Source organism: Pholcus phalangioides, unplaced genomic scaffold, assembly GCF_987345545.1.
Source record: "Pholcus phalangioides strain wild (caught in Gottingen) unplaced genomic scaffold, Ppha-v1.0 ptg000009l_1, whole genome shotgun sequence".
Taxonomy (NCBI): Eukaryota; Metazoa; Arthropoda; class Arachnida; order Araneae; family Pholcidae; genus Pholcus; species Pholcus phalangioides.
This window is the reverse complement of record NW_028301602.1, coordinates 12618440-12646262: the sequence shown is the minus strand read 5'-3', so window position 1 is coordinate 12646262 and position 27823 is coordinate 12618440. Positions and strand designations below refer to the sequence as shown.

The 27823-nt window shown below is 36.8% G+C and overlaps 1 protein-coding gene across 2 annotated transcripts in view; it reads right to left on the bottom strand.

Annotated features, from left to right (window-relative positions):
* Nucleotides 1-300: 300 nt before the first annotated feature.
* The window catches only part of LOC149081772 (protein trachealess-like), a 178851-nt gene continuing 151328 nt past the window's right edge, over nt 301-27823 (bottom strand). Inside the window, exons 4-13 of one of the 2 annotated variants that reach the window (XM_089237209.1) lie at nt 16046-16116; nt 14993-15082; nt 10793-10976; nt 8861-8979; nt 6109-6302; nt 4769-4875; nt 4495-4642; nt 4223-4344; nt 2499-2641; nt 301-2290 (exon numbers count right to left, since the gene is read on the bottom strand). In XM_089237209.1, the coding sequence (XP_089093335.1) occupies nt 980-2290; nt 2499-2641; nt 4223-4344; nt 4495-4642; nt 4769-4875; nt 6109-6302; nt 8861-8979; nt 10793-10976; nt 14993-15082; nt 16046-16116 (2489 nt within the window). In that variant the 3' untranslated portion in view covers nt 301-979. The remainder of the gene's footprint in view (nt 2291-2498; nt 2642-4222; nt 4345-4494; nt 4643-4768; nt 4876-6108; nt 6303-8860; nt 8980-10792; nt 10977-14992; nt 15083-16045; nt 16117-27823) is intronic. The other variant, XM_089237210.1, reaches the window with a different exon arrangement.

The window sequence follows — 27823 nt, the reverse complement described above, 5'->3', positions numbered from 1 at the left end:
TGGAAAATGTGTATCATGACTGAGGTAAACCCAGTGATGAAGCCCTATTTGCCTTGGTAGGGTATTGATGCCTTCTGACACATCTCATGGCGTTGCCAGTCATATTTTCCTCATTTAAATATGGTTCGTTCCAATCCTCGAAGTTTTACAACTACCAAGTAAAGATCTTGAGGTACATCAAACATTTGTATTTCATGTCCGTTGGCATTGATTCGTATGGAATAAATTTGCGAAATGAACGTAATAAAATTGGGGAAAAATACCAAAGGTTCGTAGGCATTGAATTTTTTTTTTTTTTGCCAATGTGAAAGTACATCTAAAATATTCAAACTTTGAATGATGACTGTTAAAAATTGTGTGAAAAACACTATTCAGAGAAAGAGTCAGTGCAATAAATAATGTTTTTTTCCCCATTAAAATTTATAATGCATCAAAATCACATTTTTGTCGGTAGTTTTTTACCATTTCTGAATAATAGCTAACATTGTGATTTTGTACATTGTTTTAGAGCTTCAACATATCTCAAAACGGACAGCAAAAACAGAGAAAGAGAGAGAAAATCAACAAATTTTGGTAAATAACAAAAATAAAATTAAAACGTAGGTGTTATATTTCATGTAGAAAATTTCCATAAACATATGCATTATATTTTACGCAAACGAATCGCTCTCCGTAAACAATGAAGTTGATCACTTAGCTTGCGTTTCAGGTTGCTTTATGAACACAGGATGGCGCTGAATGATCATCACCGTGATATTATTGTTCTAAGAGCGATGTGCATGTACACACAATATATAAACACATTATTTTCTTTTCATTTTTTTCTATATCCCTATCATCACTTAACGAAATTCGAAGAGAACGCGGTCCGCGAATGAACCAATCCCTCTTTGAGAAGGCTATGAGAAGATTCCGGGACAAAGAGGGACTCCTCTCTCCAGCGAAATGTACAACATTCAATCAAGTTCAACGCGAGTGATCACGAATGAGATTGGCAAAACCACGAAGCCGTGCCATTAGCAGCATGTAATGGTGGTTTGGAGCCTCCTGGTGTAGGATGGTATAGATGAAAGCTGCTCGGATGATGATACAACTGATGCTGATCGGGCGAGAGTGTCTGTTGGGGATGACCGTAGGCACCGTGGTCCAGATTACCTGGATGTACGAACAACTGCGGTTTCAGGGGCAGGTGCTGCAGTGGCCCGGAGTCCGCTGTGACGTAATGCCTCATGTGAGGCATTGCGGCAGCTGCGGCCACGGCCGCCGCCTCATTGAAGGCCGACGTCTCCGTGTTGAATTTGTCCCTCGGAGATACCGAGCTCGGCGGGGTCATCGCGTGGCACGAATCGGCGTACCCGCCCGCACTGACCACTGACGCCGGCGCCGACGTGAACCCGGATATGACGCCATACGCACCGTCTGGCGATATTTTGGACTGTAACATAATTTGTGCCGTGTCCGCGTAACCGGGTTCATTCTGGCCACCGGGAGGAGTCGGTAAAGTTCCTTGGACATCCCCGTAACAGCCGTGTTTACTGGCGTGTGCACCGGATCGGATCACTGATTCGCGGCTCACATAGATCTGCCGTAGAAGGGTCGTAGCTGGTAGAGTCGCTGGTGCCCCACCTATCCATTGGATGGGCCTGGACGACGCCGAGTGAGGATGCTGTACAGACGGGGGACCCGAAGCGTACGTCTTGAGCATAAGAGAGTCCGGAGAACTGCAGTTTGAAGGTGACGTGCTGCGGGGCAAATGTCTGTTCATGGCATCCTCCAGTTCTCTGACGGACATGCTAGCACTAGCTGTCTCCTTGTTCGAGTTCCCATCACCTTGAAAGGACGACCCGACCGGACTCGTGATGGACACAGGGGAACGGGTCCAGGGCCTGGAAACTGAGTTTTTGTCCGAGCGGTCGGGTGAACTGGCTTCGGTGTTGTTTCCAATATGACTCTGAGGCTGACACATGTCCACGGACGGAGTCAGTATGGCCTGTTCGTGCCCGTCCGACTCGCTCTGTATGTAATGGCCGTTATCCAAGGAAAGGACTTCGAGACTAGAAGATGTACTTTCTGGACGGGATCTCGGACTCTTCGACTCGCTTTCGGCCGAAACTGACAGTGAGTCGGCTTGTTTGCGTTTCCTGTGGTGAGCCACCACAGAAGGTGAACGCTGATCTTCGTTCTGGTGATCCATCGAATTTGTTGGTCCAAGGCGGTTCATTTCACTCGCATCAAAGTAATTGACACTGGGATATTCGTTGACTCTGGAATCCTCACATGTTGGCGAAGCCTTGAGGATAAAGGAAAAAAGATTTTGAAATATATGTTGAAAAAGTTATATTCACACATAACATTGAATTGAGATTCACTAATCGGATTTCACCAAAAATGAATTATAGAGAGAAATCTTGATTAATGAATTATTATTCCAGAGCGTTCCTCTGTGGTAAGACCACATTTATACAAGATAAAGTAAATTACAAAGCTTTTCCACTCACCGAGGTTTGAATGTGTTCGTGCCCTTTATTGGCGTCGATCTCAGTCACTTGATCGTAATGTTCGGATTCCTTGCCTTCATCAGTCTCTGGTCTAGATGCTGGGGGATCATCTGGATGGATATCCCTAGCGGAGCCGCTATCTGCTAAGAAAACGAGATTTATTACCATTTATTACCATTAAAAACTACATAAAAAATGACCGTATCATCAGTGTTGTGTTGGCATTATTTCTCTTTATATTTATTTCATAATTTATGTAAATACATATGATATAATGGTAATGGCACTCAAAGAGATAATGCCCCACTATTGATGTCAATGTCAGTGAGTTTGAGCAGATGAAGTTTCAGGCGTTTTTTTAAAAGGGAGTAAATGCAGAAGTTTCAGTGATTTTTTCTGCCTTAAAAAATACTTCTGATGCGCCAGATGTTTCATCAGCAGTTAAACGTTATTTTAAATAGTTTTCGGCAAATTTACAATGGCGAAAACATTGGAGATATTGAAGCTGTGTCGTAAGAAGGTATTTTTACATGAAAACGTTTCCTCTTACGAATAAAATTGTTTTCTCTATGATTGAAAAAGTCCATCCCTACCCCAATCCTGTTGCAGGGCACTCAAGGCTGGCGGTCCTCTCTATAGTGAGTTTATAAATTGAAACAACAAAAACTGACAAGAATCGTCCCTGGTGCGTGGGCTGGAGCCTTGTCAGCCCCACCCCTTGTGACGGGGGGGGGTAATGTTCACGACATCTCCATTGAATTTCCGGGAGTTTCGCAGTCTGGGTTTTAACCCCTAATATAGACACAAATGCTGCTCGTGAGCATTCCATTATGAAATTCATACAGGTGGTTGAACAGGTATTAGTATAATGTGTGTTTGCAGGTCTACTTTATACCTTCATTTACATAAGAAAAGAAAAAAACATAAGTATATTTTCCCACAAGTTTGGAAAAATCGCAAAGGATTACGGGAAAGGTGGCACGAAAGCCTCATAATCTGACCAAAAAAGGTGGTTCAATCTTTGTTCCATCTTTTTCCCCCCTAAGAGGAAAAAGAAACTTGCCACAAGCTGGTTTATATTCACCTAACGAACCCTTCATTCAATCCTGATCTTCCCCATGTAAACGAGGCTTTTATGTATCGCATGTGCTCTAATAGCTGTCACTCTATTTTCTCTTCCGAATCGAGAGTGAGAACCAACGAATAATGTGTGTAATTTTTCGTATTGTGGGGTTGGACCAAGAAATAAAAATATTAGGAACAATGTTAGCAACAATGTTTATTAATGAAAAATCTGTACGGCTTCAAATAATACAATATATCCATAAGATACCTATATTTGTGGTGGGGAGTAATATACCTTATAATGCCGCAACTGCGAGAGAGCAAGAAGGTCTGGCGCACCGAGCGCTGAATGTGGGAGGGAGCTAAATTTACTGGTTCCCCCCCCCCCTTGAAATTTACGTAAACGGGTGACAAAATGGGCACTGGCTCCGGGCAACAGAGCAAATTTTTTGTCTTCAGTTGCGGCCCTGATACTGTGTATTTAGTGGGCTATCAGCTATTTTACAATCTCATCTTCTGCACCCCGATATACGACTGACAGTTCAAGGTACAGTATTTAATAGTGGGCACAAATGTTATATTGCCAAATAGTGGACGCATAGAAATGCTTTCTGTTTAAAGCATTTCTTTTACACCAATATGCAATAATTATAGTTTACCTCTTCCATCTTCCTTATCAGGTGTCGTACCCCTTTCTGAACTACTAGGCTCCTCACTTTTCAATTCCCTCGAGGATGGTAATTGGCTGTAGTCCATGATGCAGTGTTCGTATTCAACGTTACTGTAATGAAATAAAATCGAAGCAATGAATTCCCCTGTCTTCTATTGTAAACACATTGAATCCAACGAGATTCAATGGTTCGATTATTCCAAGAATTTCATGCGTGAGGAAGTAAGTACATAAATAAATTTTTGATATTCTGAGATTTACCTCAATACATAATTTACACATATGATCGTTTCTTCGTCCGCGTTCTTCGAGTTGCATATGACTGTAGCACAGCTCTGAACCCACGTGTAACCACCAGTCTTGTTCATTAACCTGTAATAACCAGACATCACTTGTCCTTTTTGAATGACTGAAAAGAGAGGATATTTTTGTACCATTCATTATATTTGTCCATTCATATGCTTTTCAATACAAAATACAGTAGTCATAAAGTTCAACCACTTTAACTGAATAATTCAAGAAAACAGATACTTACGATCCATATGGCACTTTCGAAGATTCTCAACATCTTGTGCGTGGCAAAGACTGTACATATTGCGGCCAGTTATTTCGTCAGCTGTATAGTCGAGGAGATCTGCAACCCTGAAGATAGACAATCACGACCATTTAATTTAGCAGGAATAGAAATTCTTACGCCAAATGACAAATATTTGTTGATAACATTGCTAAAAAAACACGTTCTTAAGGAAATTGTAATGGTTTTAGGGTATATTTTGGGGCTGCTCATTCCGAATCTGGAATTGGTTTTGTCAGATTGGCTCCAGTTTTTGAGGTAAAGTGAAAATTAAATTGCAATGGCAATACATGAGTAGCATACAAATCACGTTCAAACTGTGCGCTATAAATAACTAATAAATCATAAGCAAAGTAACAGTAAATCATTGACAAAGACGTTTCAGCGATTTTGCAGTCAATTCAGGGGAACTGATTCCGAATCTGGCTTTGGTTTTGCCGAATTGGCTCTAGTTTTTGAGATAATACATACTATCAATAATGAGATTTAATTATGACTACTACTTCTTGACCGAACATGCGCCTCATGAACATTCTTCTGGGAGGATTTCTAATGAAGTGGCACATGCCGGGATGTGTTCTGAGCGTATGTGGGACCCTAACGACGTTTTCATGTTTTTGGAGTTGGGTGTGTTTCGTTTTCTACTGGTGCTGCCATGCGCCTGGTATATTTCGAAGAAAAAAATGGCAGATGCCTAGATTTTTAGTCACGTAAGTATCATGTTGAAGGTCGACTTTCTCTTCTGCGGAGATTTTTTATCATGAGTATCACTACTACAAAATGGTACATGCACCTCATACCCATTCCTTTGAAGAATTTCTAAAGAATCGATACATGCCGGAATGTGTGTTCTGAGTGCGTATGGCCCTAACGTATCTTGTATTTTTATTATGACTGGAGAACATTATGTGTGCGATTGCATTTACCAATTCTTAAAATTGTGATCACTTTTATTTTCCGACATCTATTGTTAAATTTTGAATATTCCTACCAGTATTATTGCTTTGATTACCATCGCTTACATCCAATCAAGAAACAAAAATTATAGTAAGAGATGCTGCGGAAATTTTAGTGACTTCTGAGGCATGAATGTCCCTGAAAAGGAAATCAGTTTAGTGACAAAGATTAGTGAATTTTTAACTTCCTAGAATCATCGGTGACTGACTGTTCTGGAGATAATTCAACCGAAGTTCTTCGTATCGAACTTTTCACAATTCCATGTTTCGACAATTTGAAATACATCATTTACACTTCGTTCCAATACCGTTTCTTCGATTTAAGATTTCACAGTTCGTACTCACTTCGGTTCACAGTGTGATATCCTGAAATCGAACGTCAGCCTCGTAACAAACATGTCTTGTTCTAACCTCAGCTCGTTCATCGACGGTGGAGGCAGTGCAATCGCTACACCAACCAGGCCCATTATCGTTGGAGGAGATTTCTTTGATGATGAAAATGTATACTGTGGTCTAAGATGGGAAAGTATCAATACAACCTAGAGAGAAGAGAAAATTCATTGCCATTAAAAAAGACAGTATAAAAAAAAAAATCAAAATTAAAAATGAAACAGAAAATTCACCCAACATAACCATTATAATAGGACCCGAAACTTTTAATGCAACCTTTAAAGTTCGAAATAACTAATTTCATAGGAAATTTGGATTCTTCAAATACAAGTATTTCTCGTGACTAAGGTTTCCGAAAGCTATCCTTCACTCAAAATAACATGGCAGGTTATTTTGATAGTACGATTCCATTCAAGAATTATTCATGGCACGCTTTTCTATTTTTGTTATCAGTCCATGATCCCGAACTATTTCCGACTAGCCGTCAAGCGATTTCCATAGAGAACTGATCTGAACGTTTCCGAAAAATGTCAGTTCAAGGAAACATAATATCCGAATTTCTCAAGGGGTCAAAATCTCAACATGATGTGCCTAGGCCATCCCATGGAGCAACTCGAATTAACATACGTACAAGTGTATGTGATCCAATATTTATTTATTGCATTACATTTTTTTCCCTTTTCATTTCACTTTATAATCCTTACAAGGATATTTAAGCATGACTTATGCCTGTAACCAAACATGATTTCTTTATTTTATTTTTGTCTCGCTCTTTCTTACGGCCCATCAAGGTAATCTAGATTAAGTGCCTGAGTATGGCTAGTCTATTCAGCTCTGGTTCACCTTGTGCTTTACTCCCTGCTGCGTGGCAGATGTGCTTGCTTTCTTATTTATTTATTTATTTATTATTTTTTGTAGATGTACTCACAAAGACGATTTTATATTGATACTATCAGTTACAAGAGGTAATTTTGTTTCGTTTTTTACTTCAATCCCATCATCCTCTTTATGGTCATGGAGGAATTTTTGACATGCGCTATCCTTCTTGTCTCTCGTTATTACATCATAGGGTAATGGGTGAAGTAAAGACGGGGGGAAAAAAGGATTTTCATTTATACATTCCTCTATTTTTTTTAAAAGATTACGATCATGTGCTCTTGACAACTCTTGAATCATATTTTCCGTCTGTTTATGAGGCATCCTTACACAGGCCGTCCCAAATTGTTTGTACAACAGATATCTTTACAACTATTGCCTTAAGAAACGTACTTTCAATCAGTTCAAAAACTTTTCCAGTGACGTGCGGTTACTTAAAATGTTTTAAATTTTTTCAAAAGGTTTATACATGAAAAAGTAGAAAAATTAACAATTCATATAGAGCCCGTGTGCTAACATTTTCAATTGTTGTAATGTAGATCCGGCTCTGAAAAGTCTTTTGCAAAAAAATTCAGTTTTAATTGTAATATTTATCGAGATATTAGATATACAAATACAAATACAAATACAAATACAACGCCACAACAGGCAAATTGCCCAACGAGGTGGCTGACTTAAGAACATCATGGATCCCCGAGCCCCTACCTACTACTGCTACACCACACATGCAACCCCCCCCCGGCGGAACCCCCCAACGAATCGGTACATGCGGGAATGTGCGTGTACATGTAGTGCAACCTGACGTAAAGTTTGTTTCTGTGTAATGCTTGTTATGTGTAGTGCTGTAATCTGCCCCCAGTTTTACTAACTATGAGTGAAGTGTTATGGTTGAATGATTTACCGTTGTAGGACTGTTGCTCTCTGTGGCGAGACTTTTTAACGGGGAGATCGGCTCGCATTTGCGCCTTGAAGTTGGGAACCACAGAAAACCAACTTCAGCCGACCACCACTGTGGGGTTCGAACCCGGATCCTCGGGGCTCTCTCTCAAGCTCTATGTGTTTTAGCAACTTATCACTGTGTTAGCAACTTATCACTGTGTTAGCAACTTATCACTGTGTTAGCAAGGTATCACTGTGTTAGCAAGGTATCACTGTGTTAGCAAGGTATCACTTGCTCAAAAGTTGCCATTATTAGGGACTGCACTAAAAAATATCACGTACTCAACCGTTTTACTTTCTTATTTACAATTACATTTGCTGATAATTATTTTTTAAATTACAGACTTTTTACAACTTTTAATTTGATCTACGTTTCGTAATTTATGCCCTCAATCATTGGCTACAAATGCTGAAATCTACAGTCAAATATCTCTGTTAATACTGCATTTTAAAATACGCATTTTTTTTTGTAAATGACTTCTCAGAGCCGCATTTACATTTCACTAATTGGTTTTAGTGAAGCCTTAGCACACAGGGTCTATACATAAAAAGCCATTTTTCTATTTTTTTATGTATACGGATCCCTGGGAAATTCAAGACATTTCGAGTAACCGCACGTCTTTTGAAAACTTTTTGAATCGATTGAAAGTATGTTTCTAAAGTCAACAACTGTGAAGATATCTATTGTGCAATCAATTTGGGACTGGAACGGCCAATATATATGTACAAGTACATGAATAGATCAAGAGTGTTCGCTTCATGTTGATGAAAACCGTACGGTTTTTTTACAAGAATTTTATTTACGGTTTCTGAAAAATATCTACTACTTTTTTTTTCCCTCTCACAGTTTCAATTTGATGTTTCATCGAAGAGAATTTACGGATTTACTCACTCTGTAACCGGATGACTTGAAATGGCAGCCTCTCTTTGTAAGAGTGGACTTCATGCGAATGCAGAATGACCTCTGAAAGGTTTGGCCGTTGCTTTGATTGCTGAGCGTCATCAAGGGAGCTGGAAAAACAACAGAAAATTTCATTGAGATATCATTGCTATTTTATAGCTGTTTTTTTTTTTTTTTTGGTATCTTATAGCGTCAAAACGTATCATTTTGAATCAATCGATCAATAAAACAAATCTTTAAGAGGGGTTGGTGCACGAAAATTTACCACAACACGCATATTTTTCGTTTTTCCAAAATTTCAAATACTTGTTACTCTTTTTTCTACTCACTCTTCCGTGTTTAAGTGCGATCAAATTTTTATTCTTTGTGTAATAAAAGTATTTTTTTACATGCACATTTTAATGACTTTTATTCAGTGCTCACAACTATTGCAATATTGCAATGGACTTATACCTAGGACTTTTAGAAAGTCCCCCCCCCCCCCGTATTGATTTTACAGTGAAGTATCAGAAATTCATAAAGAAACTAGGTATAGCCTACGTTGGGTATAAACTCGGGAACCGAAAGAAAGAGCTCCATTAGCCTTTTTGGCGATAATTGATTCTAGAGCGCATGCTTAGAAAATAACTCAGATATATTATTCACAATAAATAGCAATTAAACTTTTGTGACAATTTCACAGCATTTGCAACTTTGAATTTTATTTACGTTTCACAATTCGTGAATCACCCCCTCACCCCTCAATCATTTGCGGCAAATGCTGAAAATTTCGAAATCGAATATCTCCGTTAATATCGCATTTAAAAGTAGGCGATTTTTTGCAAATTACTTTTCAGAGCGGAATCGAGAACTGCTACTTAACCCGTACATGCATGTCGCACACATTCCTCTACGGAATTTCTAATGAATTTGTACATGCCGGAATGTGCGTGTACGTATGCTGAATCTAACGGAAGTTGTTTTCTGTGTAATGCGATTATTGAATAGTTGTACAGTTGTAAGGCGGTCTTTCTGTGGCGAGACTTTTTAACTGGGAGATCGGCTCGCCTTTGTGCCTTGAAGGTGGGAACCACAGAAAACCCGCCATCAGCCGACAACCACTGTGGCGACGGTAAGGGACCAAACCTTGATTATGTATATACATATATATATATTATACTTGGTGCTCCGGGCGTCACGTCGCTCTTCCACCATGTCTTCGTGATTCGAGGCCGTCACTATGATCACTTGACCACCACACCAGCCAGAGTGAAATCCACATTTCAGTGTAGATCACATTGGAATTTCAATTACATTGGAAATTTTAGCTCACGGGGAATGTGCAAAAATCTAATTTCTTCATTTTTGCTATGTATATGATTCCCTCAAACAAATTTTGAGGTTTCAAGTAGTCATACGTTATTAGAAAACTTTCTGTAATTGAAATTACGTTTCTTATGTCAACGTTTGCAGAGATATCTGCTGTTCAAACAAGATATAACACTGATATATAAAGACTACCAGCAGGCCCGTAGCCAGAAATTTCGTTCAGATGGTGGGGCACTTTCATTTCGGGGGGACCAAAGTGATAGAACAATAGATTTGGCCATCTTTTTTCCCCTTTTTTCGGTCATTTTCTCACATTTCGGGTGGGGCCAGACCTCCATGCCCACCCCCCCCCCCCCCCCGCTACGGCCTTGACTACCAGAATATAATGGATCGTTTGGTCTTTTTTGCCCTACCACGACTATTTTCTGCACAAGAGGGCTAACTAAACCGGGACCTACAATTTCTTGCCGATTCCAAACGGCAGTTTATTTTTATACTCACCGAGAGGTAGGTGCGCTGGTTAGCGTGCATATACCCTGTGTCAGGAAAGGATAGATCTGGAATAGCACATACATTAAGCAGATGCAAAAGATACAGAAACATTTCAGCTCTCACCAGGCCTATCGAATCCCGTCGGCGTGGAAGTCCCCGGTGTCGAAGACGACCCTTCGTCCGATGCCACGGATGCCGGAGACGTCGCGGATGGCGAATGGCACACGTTAATGCCAATCATATCGGCCAATTCCGATTGGTCCTGCTGATGGACATAATCGAAAACGCTACTACCAGTCATTTCGACCTGCAACAGAACGCAACAATCCAGAATCAGAATTTGGGAATTGATGACTAAAAAAAAAAAATTCATGGGACTAATATTGATTCAATTGATATTCATGAAAATTTATCATGTCTCAACTTTCCAATTTATTAACCGTAACTAATGGTGAAATTTCCTCAAGGTCTATCCCAAATGATAGAAATATATTCATGAGAAAAAAGAAAAGAATCAAAATTACCTTGTACATATTATACATTAAAATAATAATAATAATAATGTAATAAGAACTACAGCTCTTAAAAAAAATTTATGTTTATCACCGTAGAGAAAGGATGGCAGCTTCCTGGAGGAATAAATTAAAGGTGGTAATCCTTTAAAAGCAAGCGCATTAAAACAATGTTTTCTTTTTTCGGGCCTAAGTGATTAATGGGGGTCGAAATTTCCTTTAGGCCATTTTGTACAGGCTTTCTTCTTCTTCTTCTTCTCCTATATGAGCTTGTTCAAGGCTGAAGAATCAATGGTCAGTAAAAACCTGTCTTTATAATCTACTACTATTACTCTTTTTTTTCGATAGCTTTTTTTCCTTCAACATCGAGTTAAAAATGTCTGATGTATTAAAAAAATAATAATTTTAAACATTTTATTGAGCTAAATACGAATAAGCTCCGAGCGATATAGATCATAGTTTCCCAACCTTTTTTTGTCCCATCGGCCCCCAACTCAAATGAACCCTTGGGATCTTATGTTATATCCGTAGCTTCTATCGCCCTCCTGGATCTTTCTATCGCCACCCGGGGGGGGGGGGGGGTTAACGCCCACGTTAGGAATCACTGATATAGATCCTCGTCTAACTAGGTTTCATGTATCGTAATATCCCGTGATAAGCCCACGGGTTATACAGGGTGTCTTGTAAGTGGCCTTAGTCTCCACAACCGTCCGTTTTAGAGGTATGATTTTAATTTTTAAAGAATGCTCAAAAATTACCTTGTATCATTTTGTTACAGTGTGTAACAAAATAAAAAATCTAAATTTTTATATGGGCCCACTGTCCTCTAACTTGTTTTTTCCTGAGGTCAACAAAAAAAAAAATGTTCAAGTTTCTGAGTCAATATTCACTGAGATATTCGAATTCACAAATTTGGAGAAAAGTTGGGAAAGGAGCGTTAGCCGTTAGTTTTTGCTGTCCTTTCATAATTTGTCTCCGAAATTCGAATTCAAAATATCTTAGAGCGAGTAATGCACTTAGAAACATGGCATTTTGTTTCTGTCGGCCTCGTGAGATATAGGGCAACAACTTTCTTATAGAAAGTTGAAGGACAAGAGAACCGTATAAAAATTTAAATTTTTTTTTTTATTTTGGTTGCACCCTATTTTTTCACTCTCAAAATTTTTTTTTAACTTCTTTTGAGCATTTTATAAACTGAAACTATGCCTCTACGACAGACAGTTGATAAGATAAAGTCCGAATTAGCACTTACAGGACAAATTTCTAAAATTGATATTCCAAATGAAATATAAAATAAAGATTTCAAATGAATTTTATATACAGTCACCCCCAACCCCGCCCCCCCCCCCGTATTCGCTGTTTTTTCCTTTACTGAAATTTTTTTTTTGCCAACACTCAGCAATCGTCATTCACATGTTTTTCTTACGAAATTTGAGTTGTGCGTGTTTATGATGGCTCATTTTTCTAGTGCTACTGATAATGCTTCGAAAAGGAGGAAAAAGAGTGAAAACTTTGCAAGAAAAATTGGATATATTGACTATGCTTTGCAACAGCTATCAACTCGGTGTAACGTACAAGCCATTTTACTAAAATGGATAGCTGAATCCAACGACTAGAGAGAAACATTGCACGTGCGTACAGTGGCACATAAGGGCCGGAGACCGCAGTCTGGGATTTCAAAAGAATTGTGGAAAAGACTTGTGGGACAAGTAAGAAGAATAAGACGAAGTCGGCATGTTGAAGTGGGAGAGATTTGAGAATGGTCTAAAATTTAGACGCCTCCTTCTACGGAAATTTTTTCTCCTAGCGGCCCTCCAAGGCAATCTAACTCATAGAATCCTATGCTATACCAGTAGCTTCTACCGCCCCCCCTGGAACATTCCATCGCCCCCGGGGGCGTTAACGCCCACGTTGGGAATCACTGGTTTAAATACTTGATGATAAAAAGGAGAAACGGCAAACAGAAATCACAATGTTCTTTCAGAAAACATCGCCGACAATTGCGGCACCCTCTTTTACATTCCCTTCTACCTCTGTGTGTCACCTTGCACTTTTTGCACTTTCTCATGATCTTTAATAAGCAAGATATACATATATAATCCACGGTTATTCGCGGATTTCCGTATTCGTGGTCACCCCCGGAACGTAACCTCCCCCAGGAGTGATGTTCAATTTTCGATTAGTAATACAGGGTACCCAGCCAAATCGTGAAAATTCATAAAAATTGAAGGTATTTGTATATTTGGATGCGGTTTGCGAAAAAAGTTATTCTCACAAAGAGGAATATTTTTTTTTACACAGAGAAAAAAAAATTAGTTAAGAGGACACTGCACGAAATAAAATCGCTATGGATATGCAAATCAGAGTCCTATAATGCGCAGGATGTAGGATTGATAATCCTACTCCTCATTTCTCAATTATCATTTTACTTTCGGATACATATGGTTTGCATTGTGATGTTGACATTGGTGCATAAAACACTATTGGTGAAGTTGTTTTTTCCCTCAGCCACGAATCATTGGCCGAAGTTTCACAAACGTTTCGGACCATGGCCCCCCACAAGGGGTGGGCTGACAAGGCTCCAGTTCTGGGGCCCGGGGTGATTTTAATCATTTTCCTGTTTTTCACACAATAAATTCATCGTAAAGATGCCCCGTGAAAGTCTGGTTGGGGGCCCGTAAAAGATCCAGCCTCGGAGCCCTGATTCAGGATGTGGGGGGCCATGTTTCGGACACATGTTTCGTGCAGCGCCATCTATCGACAAATTATGAACTTTTTTTTTCTGTAAGGGAAAAAGTCCCCCCTTCGTGAGAGAATAAGTTTTTTGCGAACCGCACATTCAACTTTGATGAATTTTTAAACTACTCACGAATTTATGGAACATCCTGTGCGATAAAATTGCCGAAGAAAAATTAAATGGAAACTGAAACATCATATGTACCAGTACTGAAAATGGTCTCCCCCAGCGTGGTCCAGCCCCTCGGGGTAAAACGCTTACATCCCTCTTGGGACAGAGCGTGGACCATATCTGATCTTACAGTACTGAAAATGAAAAATCTAAACTTGTATACGGTCCCTTGTCATTTAACTTCCAGTTAGAAAATTGCTGCCCTTTATCACCTGAGGCCAACAGAAAAAAATTCCATGTTTCTAAGAGCAATATTCGCTAAGATATTTGAATTCAAAAATCGGAGAAGAGTGGGTAAAGAGCATCACATAAACTAACAGACAACGCTACCTTCTCTCATTTTTATGCTTCTCATTCCCAACCTCTTTCCGATTTTTGAATTGGAATATCTCAGCGAATATTGCATTTAGAATCTTGGAATTTTTTCTTGTTGTCCTCAAGAGAGACAGGTCACCAACTTTTTAATTAGAAATTAAAGAACCGTATAGAATTTTTTTTTTATTTCTTGGCGCACTGCATTTTTACTCTCAAAACTGGTGCAGGGTAATTTTTGAACACCATTTGAGAATTTTTCACATTGAAACTAAAGCTCTACGACGGACGGTTGATGAGTAAAAGCCGCATTAGCACTCAGGGGCCATTCAAGTATTACGTAAGCAGATTTTTAGCGATTTTTAACCCCCCTCCCCCCCTTGTCAGCAAAATTTCGTCAGCAGCTTAGAATATTTCATATCTCCAAAAAGGGTGGTTGATGACGTAAGCAACCTTCAAACTCCCCCTCCCCCCTTGTCATCAAAAGTCAGCAAATCCGAAACCCCCCCCCCCCCGTCGACGCTGACGTAATACTTGAATAACCCCTCACAGGACACCTTGTATACAGTATGGTATGCAAATTAAATTTACCTGCGATAGACCAAGGTAGATAGACACCGTTTCCGATACGTACAGAAATCTTCCGTCAGCTCCAAGTGCAAACGCAAATCCGTCAAGTGACTGAAATTGGAATTAAATTCAATTAGGTGAATTTGTATACAGGGTAACCCAAATTGTTTGCGCAGTGGATATCTCTGTGGTAAACCGTTGACTAAGTTTCAATTGGTACAAAATTTTCAAATGGCTTGCAACAACTTGAAATCTTAAAATTGATTTTAAGGGGCGTATTTGCATAAAAATAAAGAAATAAACTTTTTATACAGTCCTCATGTGCTCAAAGCTCAATCACAAACTGGTTGCCTTATCTCTTCTGAGGAAATAAAAAAAATCCACGAAGGTGCAATATTCACTGAGATATTGGAATTGAAAAACTGGAGCAAATATGAGAAGAAACAGCATAAACTAACGGACAAGCTCCGTCTGCTTTTCTTCGATTTTTGTAGTTCAAATATCTCAGCGAATATTGGCGTTCAATTTTTTTTTGGTCTCAGAGAGAAGGCACGGCAAAAACATTCTAACTGAGTTTTTGACTCCCACGCGTGGGGACTGTATAAAAAGTTTGTCTTTATTTTTAATGTGTACGACCCCTGGAACAAATTTAAGATTTTAATTAACTTTATGTAATTGAAACTACGTGTTTCTGAAGTCGACGGTTGCAGAGATATCTGATGTGCAAATAATTCAGGACAGTCTGTATAAGTACGACAATATAATTGGTTAAATTTTTTAAAAACAAGTTCTTTTTTAAAACAATAAACTTTCGGAAACTTTTGTAAAAATTATTATTATTTTTTAATTTGTCGTGAATTGAAGCAAAACAATTTTATCGTGAAATTTTCCACGGAAAAAGCATAAAACTATTCACGAAAATTCGTGATTTACGTTTTTAGTGATTCATAAGAGATTTAAAAATTTTCATAAACGCAGTCTGGTCTATTTTATTCGTTATCTGTTATCAATTTATTCAAAATCTGTCATCGAGGTTATATTAGGATAACGCTGCATTCGATGAAGCAATAATACCTGTAATACGTGAGTTGCTTGATGCTGCTCGAAAAGATCAATCATCACCGATCGTGACCGTAAGCTCCCTCCTACAAATATATATATAAGAATTATAAAATCAATATGCACCTGTTTATATATATGTACATATACAATGCAAAATATGTTCTAGAAGGTAACACTGATGTATATTCACTTCATATTAAAAATTGAATTTTAGACAATTAATTGGGATAATGGCTTTAAAGAATACGGTGAGAGTAACTATTTTATTTGTATCACGAGAGACAATGGCTTTTCGCTTTCGCTGTTGATTTCTACAATTAGAGGGCCTTTTATCACAATATCGAAATACCTACAAAAGGGCAACTTCAACCCGTTGCTCACGAGCACCCAGAGTGATCGATGCTCGAGTCCGATTTCGTGCACTTGATCAACGTTTCAATTAAACACCTTGAACAAATTGTGCATTCTAAGGATTGAAATCATCCCTGAATTCATGTTCTTCTACCACATCATCAAATTTGCCGCTAGGGTGCTCTTCTTTAGATGATGAATACAGGCAGTGCTCGCGACATTATGAAAAATTAAATAATTATCGTGTGAATTTTTTTGTAGGCCATTTTATACAAATACAACGCCGCAACAGGCAAAATGCCCAACGAGGTAGCTGAGAAAAAGATGCCCATAACAAAGTATAGCATACCATAGTTCTAATTAAAGCCTAAAAATAAAGGAAATAATTTTTTTTCAAAAAAATGTTTAGCACACAACGAATTAATTAACCTGGAATTTGAACATTTCGTCAGCACTATGCACTTACAATAAAAAAAAAAGAAGCAATTCTCAAACATATTGAAAAAAAAACCATAATAATGGACCATAATATTGCATCGTTATTTTTTTGAATGAAATACCACAAAGAAAGCCAAAATTAGTTTTATGTATACATTTGTTAGGGGAACATTTTTTAAAGGCAGTGTTTTACTCCATCACATTTTTGTGTAATGTAGTAAACAGCTCTACAGCTTTATGTATATATATATATATATATATATACAGGGTGGGCAAAAAGTTCGTAGAAATTTTAAAAATTCATAAAAACCGGAAAAATAACCGAAATAAAAAATGGTTTGCAGGGTTAACATCGCTAGGTCAAGGAAACTTTTTTAAGACAGGAAAAAATAGCAAAAAACAGTCGATAGGTGACGCTGACGTACACAAGTCAAAGAAAAGATAAAAATATAAATAACAAATAACGAACAGAATGCCTCCAAATCGTTTATTACAGCATTGTACCACATGACCACCACCACCACAGGGGATAACACATTACAGTCCAGTCACAAATCCAGCAACGGCAAAGTACAGCAGGTCCACATACGCGGTTTACAACAGTGAACTGATCGTGGATTAAGTTCTTATAACCGTCTCATTTGCATATTTCCACCGAAGTCGCTCGTACCAGCACCACTTATCGGCTGCACCTATATTTTGAGTTTTTTTTTCCTGTCTTAAAAAAATTCCAGTGACATAGCGATGCTAACCCTGCAAACCGTTTTTTATTTCGGTTATTTTTCCGGTTTTTATTCATTTTCAAAGTTTCTACGGACTTTTTGCCCCCACCCTGTATATAACTGAATTTTATTAATTAACATATTTAGAACACTAGTAGTCCCTCCACTTGTGCTGTCACCTGTAATCGTGAAGAGCCTTCAAAATGCTTCAAAATAGCAGCATTCAACAACGTATGTAAGGAATGTTACGGAGGTTAAAAAAGAAGTAGTACTGTAAACTTCATAAAGTACCATCAGTAATCAAAGGATTAAAGTGTTTCCCCGCATAATCGAATACCTCGCTCAATCAAATATTCCTACAAGCTGGAATCACTGATACTTTTCTGAGCTTTGCTGACTGTATCGCACATACTGCATATTTCCTTAATGAACTATTTTTAACCTTCCAATGATGAAACTTTCTGAAGAAATTTACCCCTTCGGTAGTAAGAAGTTAGTAAATTGGTCAATCGCAAAATCCACGGTTGAAAACTCTGAAGTTAATCAGGCTCATTAATTTTCTTTCTAGTCTTTTCCAATGATATAATGTATTAAGTAACCCACAACTTCCTCATATATCAATTTAAAAAAGATACTCACAAAACGATTAAAACTCGAGTTATGCAAGCTTTCACGGAACTTCACGCAGCCGACATCAATAATTCATTAAGCGAAATTATTCATTAGATGGCAAATATTTAAAACAAAATAACAAATTTAGGAAAAACCATTGGAGAAAGATAGTAATAATTAGTCTCAGTAAAATGAAAGATCCGAGACAACGTCCAGACGCCGCTATATATATTAATACCGAAGCGCAGTGAAGTAGCAACAGAAAATGATCATCGTTTTAACGCAAAACGTTTCTGAAGAAAAACGTTTTTTTTTTTTTTTTCGAGTTGTGAATAGCCTTTAACTGCTTGAAGCTTGAATACTATTACTGATTAATATCTTGCATACGAGGAATGAATTTCATTAAAATATAACTAGCCTGACTAGTTGTCCTTGGGGAGTTGTGATAACAATTTCTTTGGTTTGGGCCTCTTGTGTGTGTGACTTCTGTGTTTTTCATTTATTTATTCACTTCCACGTTGATATTATTCATATGATGATGGTAATAAATTCGTGTGATATAAAGTGATGTGATTGATACTTTGAATAATGTCTGGAATTTGGGGATGAAATTGTAGTTTTTTTTCTTTGATACAATAGTGTAAATACAATATTTCTTTGGTTTAATCATTTCACATCTCTTATTTCAATCGATTCACGTATTTTCTATATTCCTTCTTCGAAGAATGAGAGAGTGTGTGTGTATTTTATTGTCATTGATATCATAATTTTTTTTTGTTTTTGCGCCATGTATGCTTAACACAATGTATGCGGGTATATTGCACCGCTGGGCGTTTTTTCGTGAATTTCGCGGAAATTTAGTCATTCAGTAAAAATCGTAAATGACTCGTATTTATACGACACCCGCTTTCCACCGCATGTCTACCGAATACGTACTTTTACGTGACCGGCGCTCAAGTGACATTGTAAAAACGTAAGAGTACGTAACCCGACGACAATGTGTTAAGGCAGTGTTTCCCAAAGCGGGCAATATCGCCTCCTGGTGGGTGAGAGAATAGTTTTGGGGGCGATAGAAGCTACGGGTATAACATAGGACCCTATGGGTTCACTTGAGTTGGGGGCGATGGGGGGAAGATTTTTCTCAAAAAGAGGACGATGGAACAAAAAGTTTGGGAACTACGTTTTAAGGTAATTTAGAAAGCAATACACACAGTCTGCAGCTAAAGGAGCATGGAACAGTACAAGACAAGACAGAAAACAGATCGCTTGGAGAGGAAGGAGAATTCAAAATGGACACGGACTGGACATATAGTTAGAATAGAAGAGAGCAGAGATGGGCTAAAAATTTTGAAAATGTTTATTCTCAAACTTTTGCATGTCTAAGAAATCAACCGCACCTCCCCACTGTCATGTTGAAATATATGACATCCATACTTGTTATGGGCATCTTTTTCTCAGCCACCTCGTTGGGCATTTTGCCTGTTGTGGCGTTGTATTTGTATAAAGAAAAGTATGAATATTCCGACTAGTGATAATAGATCCACAGTTATGGATCCTATGTAAGTCAAAATCTAGCGTAGTGGGCGTGGGGAGAAGAGGGAGTTCACCGTAACATCGTGATCTTAATCAGAGTGTTCTTAACGAGTTCGTAAAGGCTCCCATTTCTTCCCCCTTTTCAACTTCCTTACTTTTCCTTCGAAAGCTTCCTTTCATAGTAAAAAAACGGAATGAGAAACTGCCTCTGTCTAATTCAAAGAAATATTGAACAAAGGAACCAATCCACGATAAAAAGAAATTCAGGACAAAGAAAAAAATCTGAATGATTAGGTGCCCCCTGTTTGAGTTGAGGGCCCGTGGAACAGGGCCCCATTGATTTACCCGTTAAGACGCTTAAAACGATTTATTAGTAAACTCAAGCCTATTTCTTACGAAATTATTGTAGATAGTGCATAGATTTCTAAATTGAAGACGTTATCAGATCTAATATCTCTCAATATAGTCTATAGATACCAATTGTACAAATTCCGAAACATTCTTCGATATTTTCTCCCTACCAAGTCTGTTACCCTCATCGCAGTCACTTTAAACACCGTTACGGTCGTAATTAGACGTAGTAACCTAATGGACCTCAGGTCACCGAAAATTTTAGGTTTTTTACATCACCAAATGGGGCAATGAAACTAACTAACCCCTCACTGACAAAAATAATAATTTCAGCATCAGTAAGAAAAAATGCTAGGTAAAATCTAAATAAAGAATAATTTCGAGAAATATTGGAATAAATAATTTCGAGAGAAGTAAATAATATTAAATTAGAGTAATTTCAGAAGTAATAAAAGAAATAATTAATCAAGAACGAAATTCAGAGTTGATGGAAGAAATGATTTAAGGATCAATAAAAATCTGAGCTGAATTATTCTGAGCTCTAATTAATTATTCTATTCTAATGAATAATTCTGAGCTCTTGTCTTTACTGTGGGCAGTGTTGACGAATTCGTTTGAACGGCCCTGTGCATTAAATTCAGTCTTTGTGAATCTAGATTGCTTTAAGAATCCCTAATGTCAGTATGGCTTGAGTTGGCCCGCGGACTTCTTGGGAAGTTTGAGTTAGGCTCATAAAATTTTAGATCGAAGACCCGTGGCTGAATCTAACTAGATTGGAACCTGCAGTTTACGGAATGTCTCGAACAACCATGATCCAGCTGGGATTCGAACCCAGACCTGAGTAACCCTGGGTTATTGCTTTAACCGCACGAATGCCAGGCGGGTCCCCCTATCGTTTCGAAGTGTTTAACAGCTGTTATATAGGATCACTATTTCGATGAAGGTTGAAAAGAAATGAAATAAGTGCGAGCTATTTTCTTACGGCAATGGCAAACAACCGCAATTACACATTTCATTTCGAGCTGAAGCGGATACAACCTGACGCCATTATATAATAATAATAATGATGATACATAAAAAAAAAAAAATACTTAAAAAAATAATCTAAAGGAATAGGAAAAAAAAAAAATTCCGCAAGGACCAAACAAATCGATTTAACATAAAAGGAAAAAAAAATACATACGAAAAGAAAACTGTTACAATCTGGAGTTGTAGTACAGCAGGGTGTGTAGACATTTTGAATTTGCTCACTTGGAATGATGCATGATGGGAGAGTCGTGACTACTCGCTCACGAATTGCATCTTTAGAAATGAAATAAAAAAAAAGAAGAAAATAACCGAAAAATGCTCGAATTATTATTTCCATAATTGCTCCTCACAACCTCCATCTTTGTACTCTTCCTCTTTCAAAGTCATACATAGCCTACTAAAATTTTAGGTGGGGTTTTTATATGTAAGTTTATACCTCTTCTATTTGGTAATATTTAACACCTGGGCTGGCGAAGGTAACATTAAAAAAAGCTGCCCTTTTTTTTTTTTTAAACGGAGACAAGTGAGGGGATCGTAAAATAACTATTATTCATAGAACTTCTGAAAACGTTCACAATGAGAACATGGAAAACTATAGTATATGAATCACGTGATTATACAAATTAAAGTCGTTCTGAGATTTCATCGAATCAACACTTACACACCATGTGTATACGATTATATTTTATTGTTATCCTTAGTTGTTATTCAACAGCACAACGAGCCGGTGAATAGCAACGCCGACTACTGCATATATTAGCGGGATTATTATAAATTCGGTGTTAAAAGAAGTCTTTCGTTCTTCCGTGGTTCAAAAGATAATTAATCTGAATAAGAATTTATACACGTAGGCCAATGTAAGAAAATTATTATTTGAATTTATTTATCTTCTAATAAAAAATCTTCATGTACATATATATTTTTTTATAAATTTAAAATCATGGCCGTTTAACTCAAGAAAATTAAAATTATCTACTTATTGTCGCAAACTATGCAAAATTATCTACTTATTGTCATTAAATTATCTTATACTGTAATGTAATTGTTATTATCCATAAAACCAATTCATTATTCATCAACTCCATTTTTGTTGCTACTTACTTCTCTGTATTACATATATTATGGTTAATTTAATGAACCCCGATTATTGTACATAATAACCGGTTGTTATGTATAAGTATCAAGCATTTTGTCACGCAACTTATGCACACAAGTTTGATAAATTCCCCTAAATTTATCACTTTCGCTTCCGATTATGCAAACTTTTACCCCAGCGTTGTTGGTAAATTTGATAAATTTACCTAAATTAAACACTTTTACCGGCGATTATACATAGTATCTAAGTGTCGCATGGTTAGTACACATGATAAAGCGTATTTATATGATATACTATTCATGATAATTCGTACATGTATTGTATCGTTATATCTGGGTCTGACTACATTCATCAGACATACGAGACTTATTTGAATTTTCCTTTTCATATTTATCGAATTCCTCAATTTCACTAGAATATCATGAATAATCACGGATAAAGGCGATAAATTTCAAGTATTTATCAAATGCAACAACGATGATTGGGTAATATGCATATTCGTCAGTAAAAGTGATAAATTTATCAAACTTACCAAGACGATTGGTAAGTATGCATAATAACCGGTTATGTAACATATATATGCGGATTTTCTTTCTTTCTTCTCATTGTTATTTGCAAATGCATGATTTGTACCTACATATAGCGATTATTATATATATTTTTCATTACTTACAGGCTAGCTTAGCCACGGAATGCTTTGCATCCAAGGCCGTAGCGAAGGGAGGGGGACTTAAAGGGTCTGGTCCCCCCCCCCCTCCCCGAAATGTGAGGAAATGCCCGAAATAAGGGGAAAAGATTGCAAAATCGATTGTTCTATCACTTTGGTCCCCCCCCCCCCCCGAAAAGAAAAAATGAAAGTGGTGACCCTCGGAACAAAATTTCTGGCTACGGATCTGTTTGTATCCATGTTTTAATTGATTGAATGAAATAAAATAATGCTATACATTAATATTTATAAACAAAACATATTGATCTTATCCTATTTTACATAATGCTATATTAATATTTATATTAGTATTTTTTACGTGTCATTGTGTCAGTATTTTATGGTCATACTTATATTAGTACAGTATTTGTACGAAAAATACTGGAATATTTCATCACCATTGGTTAAGAAAACTCACATTACAAAAACAGCATGCATAAAAAAAATCACATGCGATATCCAATTCCCACTACGGAGGTATAAGTAGATGGCGGCACCTAACACATGACTTGTACGGCACCCAGCTATATAGGGTGAGCAAAAACAAGGCTGAACCAGGCCTGTCATTTAGGGGGGCGGGGGGGGGGTGTTGTCACCCCCTGGCTTTTGAAAATACACTAGAAATGGTACATATATATACAAATATATATATATACATACATACATTGAGTACATGTGCTTTGCCCCCCCCCCCCTGGAAAGTTGAAATGACGGCCCTGGGGGCTGAACACATATGACAAATTTTGAAAATTAATATTAAATCCAATCAATAAGCTTATGAGAGCGTGACTGGCCGCAAAATGTTAATCATAATTACGACTTTCATTTTTTAAATACAAAATAATTAAAAAAATTTCACATATAGATATATGTTTCATGGTCCAGCACCAACTATTCATGAAATTTTGAGCTAATTTTGATCTGAAACATTTTGTCTTAAGTTTTATAATGAATATGAAAAGTGTCATCAACTTTCGGCAATTTTTGGGCGAAACAGGATGAGCTCCTGTTTCGCCAATTCAGATTAGAAAATACGTGTTCTGTCTTTCAAGCGGAGCTCCTTTGCTTGAATCTTGAAGTGGATTTCATCTTGTGTTGGAAACACAATAATAATAACGCGCTGATCTGTTCAGATTCTCTCTCTTCTTTGCAAAATCTACAAAATATAAATTCAACAGAAAAACTTGTGGTGGCGACACAATGTCTTATAAATGATCTTAAAAAAGAAAAAAATATATATAATCGATTTCACACATGTTCGAAGTCACTGTTGCATCACTGGGAATGAGAGGGCAGATGATCTCGCACGGTCGGCTACACTTCTTAATGTTATAGAAAATGTGGTAGTCCCAAAATCTCACTATAAATATGTTTATCGACACAAATCAATCCATCAGTGGAACACAGAATATGTCAGTTCCAAAAATGCCAGGCCGGTAAAGCAAGTCTTCCCTTCGATTCCGGCGAGAATGAAATGTTACCATTTCTCCACAAATTTCCACTTGACTTAATTTATTACTGGGCATGGGAATTTTCAAAGTTATCTTGCAAGAATGAAACTTGCCAGTAGTTCGCTGTGTACACGTGGAATCGATGCATCTTCTTCTGTCATGCAAAAATCTGACGAAGGAGAGGATTCATTTCAGAAAAGAACTTGAAACTTCTATTTCTTGACCGATTTGGTCAGATCAAAGGAAGTCCTTCGTATTCTAAAAATATATGTACAAAATATCTTTGCGAAAAAATAATTGGTTTCTATTTTATTTTTTGTATATACAGTGTGTACTAGTGTACATTGCCATTTTCTTTGCAAGTACTATTTTTGATTTTTGAATAATTAATCAAATTTTCATTTAATTACCAATTCCTTTTACTTTTATTTTTAATTTTTTCTTTTAATTTTATTTTTAATTTTTTCTTTTAATTTTATTTTTAATTTTTTTCCTTTTCTCACTATTTTCATATATATATATATATATATATATTTATGGGTGGTCGTATATTTTCTATTCATGTATTGTAATTTTTTTTTTTTTAACATTTGCATTGATACCATATGACATCCACTGGTGCTATATTGCGCTTTCGAATTGCATCCGCATGTTGTTATTGTACATACTGATCTGATTTATCCTTTCTTTTTGTATTACGCTGTATTGCAATTTTTGAGTTTCTTAAATCGTGTATGTATCGTATATGTTTGAATATGTATGAATCGTATGATGATACGTTTGATGTATGAATCGTTTGATATGTATGGATGTATGAATCGTTTGATATGTATGAATGTATGAATCGTTTGATATGTATGGATGTATGAATCGTTTGATATGTATGAATGTATGAATCTTTTGATATGTATGAATGTATGAATCGTTTGATATGTATGAATCGTTTGATATGTATGAATCGTATATGTTTGTTGTTGTTACTTACGTTTGTAAGCCTCGTGGCATACTCTGTGGAACACGAGGAGTTGTTTCTGAAGGACCCAAATTAAAAAAAATCAAAATAAAAACTTTTGGCATACCTCTCCTGTACACTCACTCAAAATACTTTCTTATGCTGTCACATATAACATTTTTAGCAAAGTAATAAGCACTTTTTTCTTGCGAATATGATAAATAAAATATTAATAACAATGAATTTTATATTAATATAAATTTTTATTCCTTATTAGCCATATTTTAAACGGCCTTTTGGCGGATATAAAATACTTAAGGCCAACTAATCATCAACTAATCATCTATTATTTATATTAAGAGCGTCATTATTAAGTGAGCTCAAGCTTAATATATCCCAAAACTTTAAAATGCACACAAACACACGATTATAAATATTTAATAAGAATTTCACTGAAAATATAATAAAGTCATATCTTTCCTATCGTGATAATTATCATTTTTGACGTTTATCGTACAAAGTTGCAGGCAAAAAGAACGCTGAGAGCGTTTATTGAGTATATGCTTTATATCCCGATTACCATTACGAAAAGATAATTTATTTACTAAATGAATATTATAACCAGCGATATTTAAGTGTTTCTGGTTTTTCCCCCCTTCTTTTAATGCCGAACTTATTTTCTCTTGAGCAATTAAGTAGGTAGCTCACAAGAGGATGTCTTCAGTCTTTGGGAACGATTACGCGCAATTACTCTTTAGTTACCTTCAGATCGCGACCTGAATATCTATGAATCTTTCTCTCTCTCTCTCCCTCATCCGAATCGATCACCTGTTTCATGAATTAGAGTTGATAGGAAAAAAAAGAGATGCTATTTGATGTTTGTTTAAATACTTATCTGTAATCATGTTAAGAAAATGATTTGCTCATAATCGATTCCGTAAAAATATGTGCCATTTTATCACAATATTCAACAGTGTAGAAGAGAATTTCAAATTTAATAAGTATTTAAAATTAAAATATTTTGAGCTTCGAAAATAAATTTTAACAGAAAATTATATACGGCGGTCCCTCGAGTTAGAAGTGATCTGCACTCCAGCAGGAACGAAAATGAAATCGAGGAATAATGATTCAACTGGTGAAATGCGAGACTTATGGTCACCATATGACCATTACTCGCACTAGTTCACCTTCCTCATCCTCGAGTCTTGAGGAATGTCTCGACATGCGATTATTACGAGTAAACATTCGAGTTACGGGCTTGAAACATGAGGAAAAGCTTATTCGACGCACGAAATTGCAATTGCTTTGAACAAGTCGAAGCCGACACTGTTTATTAGACGCTGTTATTTACTGCTTTGATTGTATTGTGTTTTGTATAGGAATGTAATATTCTATGTAGGAATGAAAGAAAAAAAATAGTATCTTTGGAATCAAAACTACTCCTATTCTGCGTTAATGCAATGTGTATGCTGTGCGAATGGGGTTTACACATGTTTGTTTTAATGTTTTGGAATTGTTGGAAGAAATTAACTAGATCTCTCCAATATTTTGAACGGGAAAGTTTGCTTTGGGATATGACTCCAGTGACAGGATTCCAGTGACATTTACGAACGAATTTAAACGTATAGCTGAAGTGTATATTCCATTGTGCTGTAATATGTTTAAGCAGACGTCCAATGATAACAGCATCAGATTCTGGCACATGCGAATAATATGATCACCATTTGCAGGGTTCAAAACATGACTGCAAAAGATCAACGTATTATTGAAAGATAACTGGCAATGACGGATGCATGACATTCCCCTACTGATAGTTCTTTCCTTCGCAAAGGAATTCTACTTTTCATCAATTTTACTGAGTTGAGGGAGAGTTGAGCTTTCAGCAACTACGTACATCTTTCTGGAAAACGTTGTTTGCTTGTAATTTGCAAATTTTGTAGAATTTTGTGCACTTTATTTATATTTGAATCGTCGAAGGAAATAAGTACTTGATATTTGCACTTATTCTCAAAAAATCACAATTGCCTCGGTTTTCAATGAAGTTCACTTTAATCTGTTATCTTTACTAAAACTGTATTTTTTGCTGATAATAATGCTGTATTTAAACTGTAATGCGGATAATTTACATAACTTATAAACTACATATTCTACGTTTTTTACTGGGAATTGAATTTCGACTACAATTTACTGAGATATCCAGTAGTCTCCTTCATTTACCTGGCATTGGTAATTTTTCAGCAATAATTGGTACTTATAGCAATGTTTTATCACTATTTATCAATGCTTTTGCCAACAACTGGCATAATCCGTATGTGCTGTTGCCGTATTCAAGACTCTAATTTTATGCATTTTTCCTCAATGAAATGTGACCATTTTTCGAAATTTTTTTTCTTGAGATACCTTTTTTTTACTTCTATCTGCAATAGCTTTTAATTTCACTAACTTCAGCAGTAATTAGCAATTTAATTGAGAATTGCATGTTTTGAATGCAATTAGCGATATTCCGTATATGAGATGGCAGTTTTCTGTACATTGATGAAATATGGTCA